This window comes from Sylvia atricapilla, chromosome 5, assembly GCF_009819655.1.
Source record: "Sylvia atricapilla isolate bSylAtr1 chromosome 5, bSylAtr1.pri, whole genome shotgun sequence".
NCBI classification, from domain to species: Eukaryota; Metazoa; Chordata; class Aves; order Passeriformes; family Sylviidae; genus Sylvia; species Sylvia atricapilla.
Genome location: NC_089144.1, coordinates 1,986,692 through 1,998,796, shown reverse-complemented (window position 1 = coordinate 1,998,796; position 12,105 = coordinate 1,986,692). Strand labels below are relative to the sequence as shown.

The 12,105-nt window shown below is 38.5% G+C and overlaps 1 protein-coding gene across 1 annotated transcript in view; it reads left to right on the top strand.

The window, feature by feature from the left end:
* The window catches only part of ATP6AP1 (ATPase H+ transporting accessory protein 1), a 50,536-nt gene extending 44,057 nt beyond the window's left edge, over window positions 1-6,479 (top strand). The window contains exons 9-10 of the mRNA XM_066318572.1: window positions 765-1,002; window positions 5,774-6,479. Of these exons, the coding sequence (XP_066174669.1) occupies window positions 765-1,002; window positions 5,774-5,983 (448 nt within the window). The 3' untranslated portion in view covers window positions 5,984-6,479. The remainder of the gene's footprint in view (window positions 1-764; window positions 1,003-5,773) is intronic.
* The last annotated feature ends 5,626 nt before the right edge of the window (window positions 6,480-12,105 follow it).

The following is a 12,105-nucleotide window of genomic DNA, read 5'->3' as shown; positions in this document are numbered from 1 at the left end:
GGTAAAGATTAATGCATAGTCCTGACCTGTATAGGATCAGAATGTACTTCTGGATGTTCTCAATTATTTCTTTTGGGAGCATAATTTCTGTCCAGACTGCATTGGTAGTAACATAAATTCCATAATTATAATCTGCTGCAATACCACACATACACAGATGCTTTCAAAATAAGAAAATACTTTTTTTTGTGCCTAGCCTACTTCAAATTGTGAAACTTGACAATTCCTCCTGATCCACGAGTGAGTGAAAGCTCTGTCTTCTATGCCAAATTCAGACCTTTGCAAAGGAAATTGCCATTAGGCATTTGAGTCAAGAAAGAATTGCAATGATAAATTAGAATGGCTATCATGCCTGCACCTATCATAAAAGCAGTTTTCCAAAAAATCCCATAAAATGTTTATTCAGAGCCACTACAGTCTTCCTGACATTTTCTCAACTTCTCCTTCACTGATTATAAACTGTAGGTAGCTGATGAAATACAGCACTGGCAGAGGCCCTTGAAGAAGGAAATTGCATCTGATTCTTGCCTGCCACAGCTACAGAAAGCTGGTGAGGTGAAACTCTAAGTAGTAAACACATCCACAAAACCTCTTCACCTGTGAACAATCTCAACGACATGCGAGACCATGTCATCAGCAGCTGTCATGTTTGCAGCCAGCTATAATGAACCTTTATCTGCTGCTGGCACTTTGTCAAATGTATATTAATGTTTTCCCTTCTAATCTTTTGACTTTTTCTTTTTTGTCCTCTGTTTTGTTCCTAGGTTTATAATGACCAACAAGTTCTATGCAGCCTCGGCTCGGAAATGGTTCACTTTAGATTCAGTCGAGATTGTACAAGATGGAGAAAAGTCTTCTAAATTTAATGTTTCTAGCATCTCTGCCCCTGCAGAGTATTCATTTCATTGTCAGCTGGTGGGAACAAGCAATCTCTATCCTGCAAGGCTGGTTCCATTCAACAATGAGGAAAAAAATTGGGATGTTTTCATTTCCGAGTTGCAAGTGAGTATGCATTGCCATTTCAGAGATAACTCCAAGAGCTATTTACTTGCTGGTGTAGGTGGTGAGTGACACACATTCGTAATGCCCTGACTTTCCTTCCAGCCTGAGGGAAAATGTAAAAGAAAAGCTGTTCCCCGAGGTGAGCTATTCAGTAGAGGGGTAAAAAAGATTTGTTCGGCCAGTTGCTGAACAAGGAAAACATGAAAGCACAGCTTTGAAAAACAAGACTATGGATTTGCCCACAGAAAGAAAACCCAATTAAACCAAATGTGCTTAATCAGGCAAAGAATGACTAAGTCCTCATGCCTGTTTAATGAATTGGGCTGCTCTTGGAAACAGGAGCCTCTTAGGTGGGTGGCTTTATTCTGTTTGCCTTGTTTTTATTTGATTTCTTGGTGCTTTGTTTACCTAGGAAACAAAACTAAAACTTTGTTTTAGGAAACTACAGCTTAGTGTGGCTGCTGGTTTTGGTGACATGGGCTATCTGTGCTCCTGCAGATAGAAACAAAGCCCAGTGCAATTAGATTTCATGGGAAGTTTGCCATGGACTTCAGTCAGGAATGGTACTAGTTCCTGCATGACCCAGAAGGAAAGCAGCTTGCTTTTTTTGAATGACACATAGCTTTTCTGCAGATTTAATAGTTGTTCAGATTTCATATGTGAGGTATACATATGAAATGTGATGATTACACCCTTTCTACTTTGAGCTTTGTTCTTGAGAGAAGCATAATATTTATATCTTAAAACAATGCTGCACTAAAGGATCTCTTCGATGAAAGAGATAATGAATATAATAGGAATGATTCCAATTTGACAATTCTATTTGTCAAACATGAGCTAACACATGACAAATGGATACAAATGCTGATATAATTGTATTTATAATTTTGATAACAAACCAAATCTCAACAATCTGACTCCAGACTTGACACTTCTGCTTAAGCAATGGAAATCTTGCAGAAAGAGCGTTGACACTTCAATTTATTTTCCGCCAATTCCACTATCAAGTCTCACTATTTATTGAGAAACAATGTTGCAATACATACCAATGTTGTGAATGTTCCTTATGATGTTATTTTTACATAAGGCCTGAAAATACCATAGTTCACACAACTGTACTTTGCCTTGTCAACTCTCTGGAGTTAGGCTTTCACAACACTGAGATATGAAAGGACATGACCTGTGAAATTAAAAAGCAATCACCTCCTTGGTAATTACTCCCTTTTGTAAGTATACAAAGTATGCTTACCACCTACCTTTTCTTTCAGTTTCTCTATGCACTGATATTACTGCCTTCTTAAAGCTTGAATAAGCCTTGCTCCAATCTTGGTAGCATAATTTCAATGTGGTCTTAACCAAGAGCAGAAGTAGTGGTTTCCCACCTTCCAGATTGATTTGGAAGCAGCTGCTTCCACTGTTCAGACAGTAGAATCTCCAGTTCCTCTTAAGAAAGGGTTTTTTCTCTGATCAGGTCCTAAACACGGAACACAACCTGAAAATTCCCAGTGCTATATTTTTCTGTTGTGGGAGAAAACAGAAGGTCACCATTCTGTGCTCATTTCCAAGTTCCACCTTACCTAGCTCATACTTTTCCAGTTATCTTCCACTGATACATACTGAAAGGTGATCTCAGCATCAGTCTTATTGCATAAGGCTTAGAAACCCCCAAACTCTGCTGCGTGGTGAAAAATGCATGTGGGATGTGCTCAGGAGTTGCAGCCAGCACAGAATCGTGTTGCTGAAACTGAGGAGCGTGATTTTCATGTCAATGTTAGGCAGTGAATTAAAACCAGGCTCCAGTGCCAATCAAACTGGCACAATTGCACTTTGCTGGCAGCTGAGTCACAGTAATAGAGGGACAAAGGCAGCTGCACAGCTTGGAAGCCTTGCACAGCTTGTTCCTAGGCGAGTTTCAACCAGTGTAGCCTTTTTACTTCTGTTCTGGAGCTGCTTCACTCAGAATCTCTGTGGGATGCTGGCTTGGCGTGCTGGCAGCCTGGGATGTCACCACTCCTGTGTCACCACACCTCTGCAGAGCACCAGAACTGCTCTGGGCTTGGTGCTCATTGCTGTTGCTACAGGAATGGTTCTACCATGATACCTTTTGTCCTTTTGAGGATCTCATATTTTGTCAATGAAGTTAAAGAGGAGGCTGCCACCAAAACTGTTTTACTTTAGTATGTGTGGTTCAGAAGTACTTTGAAGCTTATGAAAAACTGCTAAAAACTTCAAAATCAGGAACATTTTGATTCTTTGTAGCTAAAACATCTCAAAGTTCAGAAATTAGGAGTTTGGTGTGCACTTAAGAACCATAAAACCAGCATATTTTACTTAAAGTTTTTGTCAAAGGCCATATGATGAGAAATCTGCATTCAAAATATTTAAAAATTAACAGACTTGTGTAATCAAGACAAGTTACTGGTCTAAACACCAATATCAAGACTTCCACTGGACAGAGGCCTATATACAGAAGACTTTTGCATTCATAAATATTAGAGAACCATACATAAGTGTTTTTAACTTTTCTACATATGTTGCTAAGATTCTCATTTTCTGCCTGGTATTTAACACCTCCACAGAAATGATAAAGCTTCATAAAAACAACAACATAACCTGGCATATTCTTAATATCCTTCCTAAAAGTAGACGTGGCATTTTAGGAATGTACAATTGAATCTTTCACCTAGATGGTTCAATAAGTATAATGCTGCTTAAAAAAAATAAGACTGCTAGAACTGAAATAATAAATTTCAGTATTTCTGGCTCTAAATCAGAAGTGGCAAAGCCCTTCTAAACTGAATAGACCTGTTAAGTACTTCAGAGAATCCTTGTGAATGTGGTAAGAAATGTGTATTTTTTTTTCCCAGAATTTTAATCCATTTTTTTGAACACAAATGACGTAAATCATCACATTCTCTCTGTTTTTCTGTCAGTGAGTCTTTCAGGGTCCATTTCACGACTCCTGTTCACCTTCTCACTTGTGGCCAAAGCAGTGGCTTAACAAGCAAAGGCTTTTGCAGTCATGTATTCTCTAAAATTGTGCAAATAGTTGTCCAGCCCTGCAGTTTATTTTCACTAATCCTGCTTTAATCAGAAGTCTGAGCACCTTTGGTGAAAGCACACCTTCTTTGTGACTTAGCTACCGTGATTTGGCTTGGAAAGATTCTTCTAAAAGGTTGAATTGCTAAAATTGTCTTCACCTCCACATTATCTAAAGAGCCTTTAGCCTCACATAATGTTAGTTTTATTAATCTGGAAGGTAAAGACATTGCTCAAGACACACATATTACATAAAGATTAACTTTAAGGACCTGAGCTGTGACTGAAGGCAAACCCAGAGTGTTTTTATTTTACTGGTGTAATTGTTGCGTGGTAGATTTGTTCAGTTTGTAACAACACCTTTCCTAGGAAGTACAAACTCTTTCATGACCACAAATAGACTCAGGCATTCGATTTATTTTATTGGAAATCATAGAATAATCATAGTGTAGGAGCACATAAAAGTAGAAATCCATGATCTTCTGCTTTCTTGCTTATTTCCAGCAATGATTTAAATAAAATAATCCTTTCTAGATTTTATTTTATAATATTTTAATGGAAAACGGTAATTTTTTAACATGTCATTTCTCTACCAGTGGGTTTATGATATCTGGTGCTTTCCTTACACACCCATTTCAAAGATTCTGTAAATGCACAAAATCTTCATTTTTCTTTATAAAATTATTTAAGAATTAATCAAAATGTGGTCAGATTAATACTTTCCATCCTCTTCTTCCACCAGTTTTGTTCCCTTCCCACTAGAGGAATCAGTGCTTATGACATTATGTGGGAGTTCGTAGAGTGGGGATTGTTTTCCCTTTCTTTATAGTTTTCTAATCCTCTGGTTGGTTTGAACAAAATTTCTAGAAGGTTAGTGGTCTCAAAGGCATTCAGCTTGTTGATATTTTTGTACAATTGAAATTGTACAAATCGTACAATTGCAATTTTAGGCAGAGAATATATCTCCAAATTTGTTGATTTTTCTGAGGAAAAGAATATGGTTGGAGGACAATCTGTAGCAGACACTGCAAATTCAGTCAAATCAGAGATATTACAAACTTTTCTAACTGCTGGAAAACTTTATATAGGTTTTTTAAGTTCATAGACAACACATATCCCATACCTCAATAAAACAAGTCTTTCCTTCTGTTTTGAGTCTTTGATGTTTAAGGAGGAAAGAAGAAAGATTTCAGAACTTTTTTCTCCTTGAACTTTCACTAAAACTCAGCCAGAAAGGTCACCTTTATTAGATGTGTTTTAAAGTAGATTCTAGGAATTTTGTTTGTCATGGAGCTATTAGCTAAAACTCTCAGACTATTCCAACAAATCTTGTGATCTGAGAGCCTTAACTCTCATGCCTTTGAGTGCTCTGAGTTTCCTGATTCTGAAGTGGTCATAGAGCTGATGATGAATGAATGTACTGATTATGTGAATACTGATCACATGTCCCCACTGTGACTTTATTTCTAAAAGTAATATAAATTTCTGAAGTGGGGGAACCTACTTTTTACCAAGGAAACGGATGCTACATCTTTAATTTCCTAGGTGAAGAAAAGGAGATCTGGAAATTTGCTTTGCAAAGGATTTTGTTCCCACTCTTTTTTTTTTTTTTTTTAATGGGCAGAGTATGATTGATAGTTGAAAGGTGTGGGTTTTTGTAATTACCTCATATATCCTGAAAGTAAGAGCTATGCCTGATTGCACTCATCTCTCTACCTTTCCTCATTTTCAGATTCAAGGCTTCAACATTGTGAACAACCAGTTTTCCTATGCAAGTGACTGCACTGGTTTCTTCACTCCTGGAATTTGGATGGGCTTGGTGACATCAATAATTTTACTGTGGATCCTGACCTATGGAATCCATATGATCATGCAGCTTACAACAAACAGTCGATTTGATGATCCCAAAGGTCCAGCTCTTTCAGTTCCTCAGACAGAATAGCTGTGGATTGACTTAATGCCACTGGCTTTTCCCTATCTGATGTTTATGATTTTTAAAAACTTTCTACTTCATGTATTTAACTTAAAAAGATAAAATAGAAAACCAGATGATTAAGCTATGTATAAAAATGATTCTTAGGCTTGGCAGCAATAATAATTCTGTTAATTTGATCATTTTTTAACAGCTTTTTGTATTAAGGTTGGGAAGTGAGACTGTAGAAATTATTACACTCTCTGGCTATTGGAAAGACCATTAAAAGCTCCCTTCAGATTAACTTTTATTGGCAAAGAAAACATACCAAAATGTAGATAATTGGGAAGGATAAAATATGTGATGAGAAACTGTATATTGAAAATACTGGTCTCTCTAAAGGCTCTTTAGTGTCATCATGATGCTACCTCTTAAGAAATTTTAACCGTGTTTTGAATTTTTTTTTTCTCTTGAGTAAAACATCCAGAAGTGTACAGAACTAATAAAGTCCAAATCACTAAATAAATGGTCCTGAGAAGTCTTTTCAAAATGAATCACTTTGTTGAGATGTGGCATCACAAAGGAGAATGGGTAGATTATGGTTTAGGGTCCATCTCATGCTGTCTTACTCTTGTGAGAGTTATGTTGTGTGAACACTGACCCGTGTTTGCTTTAGCCATGGACTGCTGATGGGAGCTCAGTCAGTGGCAGATAGCTCCTGGTCCAAACTGATCACAAAACCTTCATTTTTCGTTAAAAATTTCGTTTCATGTCGTGGCAATGAATGCAAATTTTCAAATTCAAGACCTATTATGATACAATGTGCTGGTGCAGTCAGCATCTTAACAGAGATAAGGTAGTTGTCTTAGCCTTCTCCATTTGCCAGGCATCTTTGGAAAAGTCATGAAGTTTAAAGAAAAAGGAAAAAAAAAATTATATATGATCATTAGAAGCACTGTGCCAATGCACTGTTTAAGTCTGAGCATTTTATGGTCATCTCAGTGCTCCAAGAAGCCTGAAAACATTCACAGTGTGGTATATTCTGCAATTAAGAGACACAACTACATCTCCTAATTGGATAATCTGATTATGGAGTGAATTACTAAATTTTATGTACAGCTAGAATATAGTAGAAGAGCAATGGTAAAAAAAGCTAAAAATAAGACTTCTATTCTTTCTTCTAGAATGCTTTTTTATGGCTGTTCATGTTCAATTAGTAGTTTAAACAGCCAAAAATATAGTTTTGACGAAATTACATTCATGAAATGCAAAAAATTCTGATTTTTCTGATCTTGAGCCATGTCATAGTACAACGATACAGAGGAAAGACAGAATCAACTATTTAACTAGACAGACAATAGTTTCTATCCATCATTTTTGGGTGTCACACTTTTATTATGGGGTCCAAAGAGAAGATTAAATGATGTCTGAAGCTATTTCTTCTGAATCATTCAATGCTGACCTGGAAAACAAAAGGAAAGTGTCATATAACCAGCAGAGGTGTCTCCTGTGTTGTAATATTTTTTCCCAAATGCTTTTCAGAACCTCAGAAAATGCATTTGATCTACACAGAACCTCTGTGTTAGAAAGGCATCTTTTCTTTGCACAAATTAGTTGCCAGGAGACAACTGGACTTGTTTTATTAATTCTCCCTTTGAAGCTAGTTGTATGAATGTGACAACATTGACATAATAGTCATGTAACTATTGCTAGAAGAGTGAAAGGCTATGCAAAGGACTTGATAGGTAGAAAACAGCTTTCTTAGGACTTTCATCTAGCTTTAGTAAAATTTGGAAAAGATTTTGTTCAACAGTGGTGATAAAGAGATCTGAAGAAGAGTTTTACCTAGCTTAGGATTCTATCTCCAGTAGTGGTGTGAGTATGGACAGCATCTCTTAGGGCTCCCTGCAGATGTTCTCCACTCTCCACCATTTAGCTCAGGCACTTCCTCAACCAGAAATGTTGCCTTTGTATTGAATAACTGTGGGTATAGCTACAGCTCATGAATTTGTCCAGCCTGTGGGCTCTCATATGGCTCAGTGTCCCCATTGTAGTATGGCACTGGGAATTCTTATGTCCTCTCTTGCTTGCCTAGGATAGACTCTGGAGAAGAGAGCAAGGAAACAGTATTGATTCTGCCATGAGGAAAAGATAAGCCTCTTTCAGAAGAGCTGTTTGATGTGTTTGGTGTTACACATTCCAAGGTGAAGGTGAAGGCATTTTTAATGGAGAAAAGCTTTTTCTTTCTACCTTCTCTCACAGCAAGGATAACCATGTTTTGGCATGTAGGGCCTGTGGGGGCAGATAGTCTGTTTCTGCAGTGATTTGGTGTCTTGGGTTGTAGTTTAGGATGTATTCTATCACCATTTTCAGTTCATGGCCCATCAATGCCTTGCCATGACTCACAGATAACTCCCTCTGGAGTTATCTCTCTTTAATGGGCCATCAAGGAGCCCCTGGATGACTCATCATCCCATTGGGAGATGCTCCGCCCAGGGGGAGGAGCCAAGCATTCTCACCTGGATATAAACTGGGATTTGGGACAGTAGAAGCAGCCCTCACCCACTGGATTCCCAGAGGACCAGAGCTACCAGACCTTTCTATGGGATCACTGCTTCAGGAAGACACCTCACCTGGACTGCTTCCATCACCCTGCTCAGGCTGTATTCTGACTCTGTCAGTGGTTTTCCTTTTTGTATTGTTGCATTTATTTTATTTTAATTTGTTTTTTTCATTAAATTTTATTTCTGACTTAGAGCCTCTCACTTGGTTTGTTTTCAAATCACAACACTTGGGATGTCTTTTTAATGGAAAGGTGAAACCAGAGGCTTATCCTTGTGACATCTGTGCTGGAAAACACATCAGGAAAAGAAAGGAACTATCTACAGCTCTAGCTGTCCTGTGGGCCAGCTGGACTGGGCTTTGAGGGCAATGGATTGTCTGTCATGGAGAGGAGCTGCTCTCTGTCCACATGGGATGGGTTCACCTTGGCTGGATGGCAAACACCCACACTGCTGCCTCTGCTCACAGGGGCCACCCCTGCTGGCAGCACCCTGACACAGACATCCAAAACCTCACCTGAGAGGGCTGCTGAGGTCCCCATCCCTCTGAACCCCCTGCAGCTGCACACCACACTCCCTGTGGATGGAGACAAAGACAACTGATCACTCAGTTCAACAGGACTGGCTTCCTCCTTTGTAAATAGGACTGTGCTCAGGAGATTACAGGAGGGTTTTGCACCTGTCTGTGCAATTTCCCTTTCTGAATAAAGTGGAAAACCTGTCAGGAGCCTTCCAGTTCTGCATACTTCTGATTTCACCATTCAGCTTAATCATAAACGTACTTGTTAAAACATGCCTGTTTTGGGAGCTGTTCCAGACAGAATATTAGCTCCGTCTGGAAAAGTGTGAGCCTTTAGGACTTCTACCAGAATTTGCTGAATTTATCAGAAGAACTGGCTTTGGTGTGTGCTAGCTCATTTCTCTACCAATTTAAAAATATATATATTAAAGACAAAGGGGATGACAGGTAAGAGTATGAGTTAGAAAAGTAAAGTTTTTTTTTCATTTACATATATATATATAAATTAAATTTTATGCAAGAAAAATCAGGAACTTTAAAAACTATGGCAAATCTTGAAAAAAAAATCAATTTAACTTGAATTGAGAATAAAGCAGAGAAAACACCCAGAACTAAACACAAGAATCCTGAAGAAATAAGGTATTTCATCACAAAATTTAGCAATAATCATTTGTTGAAAAGGATAGATGAGATGGAGCTAGACTCTGAACCTCCTGATTTGTGTCCTGGTCTGTTGGTTTCTCTGCCTGTGAAATTACTCATTTCAGAAATCAGGCAGAAACCCATTAATGACTTGTAATTAACAGAATTATAACAAAAACAGCCCAGGAATAGTATTTTTATGTGGGCAATAAAGGAAGATGTGTTATTCCATCTGCAAGGGAAAACTCAATGAAGTACTTAGCTCCACCTTTCTTTCTGTGTGACTAATAAATTATATACAAATCTAAGTCAGCTGAATTATTAGGCAGTGCCCTGGCATTATTTGTGCCCTGGCATAAACTGAAGTCAAACAGGAGAAGTTATTGAGGCTGAAAACAAGGAATGACCTTGAAAATCTAGTTCCTAAGATAATCAGAGGCATAAGAAGTCTGAATGTCAAATACTGGTCACTGATGGCAAAAAAAAAAAATACAAAAACAGTAGTGGTGATGATTTTTGGGGCAAGTAGAGTGACAATCTTGTGACACTGAATAAGAGAAAGAGACAATGCACACAAGGGGGGCAGGGGACTCCTTTTCCTGAAGGCTGTTTTTCAGTCTTGCATTCAATCTTGCATTTCAATCTTGCTTGGCTGCCAGATGCCCACTTGGCTTCTCTCTCCCTCCTCCTCAACAGGACAAGGGAAGGAAACAAGATAGAGAATCTCGTGGGTCAGAATAAAGACAGTGACACCATTTAGCGGTTACCACTATGGGCTAAACAGATTTATGGAACATTACTTTATTGCCAATTAAAATAGGTTGGGAAGCAAGAAACCGAAGCAAGGATAAAACAATGCCTTCAGTCTGCACAAATGCCAAAAATCCCATGGTGTCTAATATCTTCAGTAAAAAACCCTGATCTTCAGTTTGCTAATAAAGTTTCTGTTCTCAGGTTGGCTCATTACTTATCAAAAATAAAGGAGAAAAGAACAGTTTCTTCAGAACTCAGATTTCTAAAGGCTTAAAAACATTTGAAGTACAAGGAGGTGGGGCAAGGAAAAAAAATAAAAGGGACCTTACCAAGGGGTGGTTCCTTAAACAAGTAGTCTGTCCTGGGCAGAATGTGGGTCAATGTCTTTCTTAACCTTCCTCCTTGTGTAGGTGGAAAGGGGACTTACAAGAGTGACTGAGCCCAAGAGAAAATCAGCTGCTGTTGATGTCCCACAAATGAAGTGGCTTCCTTCTCTCCACCACAACTTGTTGTGTGCCTCGTGTGGAAACACAGGTTTCCTGCTCCAGATTATCTGGATTTCTGTATAACCTCTGGAGCTGGTATGTTCTTGAATTATTATAGTTGAGCTTCAGTTTAAACTGTTGTGGTTTTTTTATTTATTTCATTCATTATTGTCGTAATAGAAGATAGTTTACTGAATGATTGTGTACTTTCTGCTTTGCAGAGAGAAATGTAAGTGGAAGACTGAAAACCCAATTTTTTTGTCTTTCTTAGTATTTCTTTAACTAGTTGTGTAAAAGTAACATAAAATGAGTGATGTACAGTCACCGGGACATCGTATGCAACTAACTTTAGTTTATGAAAACTGAAAACCTAATGTTTTTAATGTAAAAGAAACCTAACAAATGTTTTCATAAAAGTAATTTAGGAAGGTGGATAAGTTAAGGACTTTCTGATGTAATGTTTGAACTATAAATTTGTGTATCCTATTTACTTAGGGTAAATATGGATGCATATGGACAGCAGAGTGATGAGTTTAGTTATTTAACAGATATATTTCACTGAAGAGGACTGGCATGATTTAAGATATTGCTGTTCCTGCCTACCCCACCTTTCATTCACATATATCTGTGCCTCAGCTGCCTGTTAATGTCACCCTGCTGCACTCTCCTGTTCCCCCAAAGATGTATCACATTTTGCACTGGAGCAGCAGAGATGCATGTTCTTGTCTGGATCTGCCATTCCTGCTGCTGAGTAACAAAACCCTGGCAGAAGAGAAAAGCAGACAGCTGCAAACACTGATGTCTTAGCACATCACAGCAATGCTGGGGAAAGATCTTTTTGCTGTAGCTGTTGAAAGGGGAAATATAAAGGATGCAAATAGCCAAGTGCCTTGGCAGGATCAACATTAGCGATAGCCTGAGAGGCAGGAGCAGCTCCAGTTCAGGAAATGTGTTTTCATGCCTCAACACACTTCAGCTAATAACCTGTGTCAGGGCAAGTTCAGGAGTGCCCTGTTATTTATCCTGCTGTGAAACCCCCTAAAGGCTCTCTGATGGCAGGAGATAGCTAGAGAGCATCAAGATCCACTGTGGACACCTTTCATTTTGTGTCTTCAGACTGCAACTGAGCAGGCGTGGCCCTGGCCCCCAACAAGTCTCAACCCTTCTCTTCAGTGAAAAAGAGGAGAAACA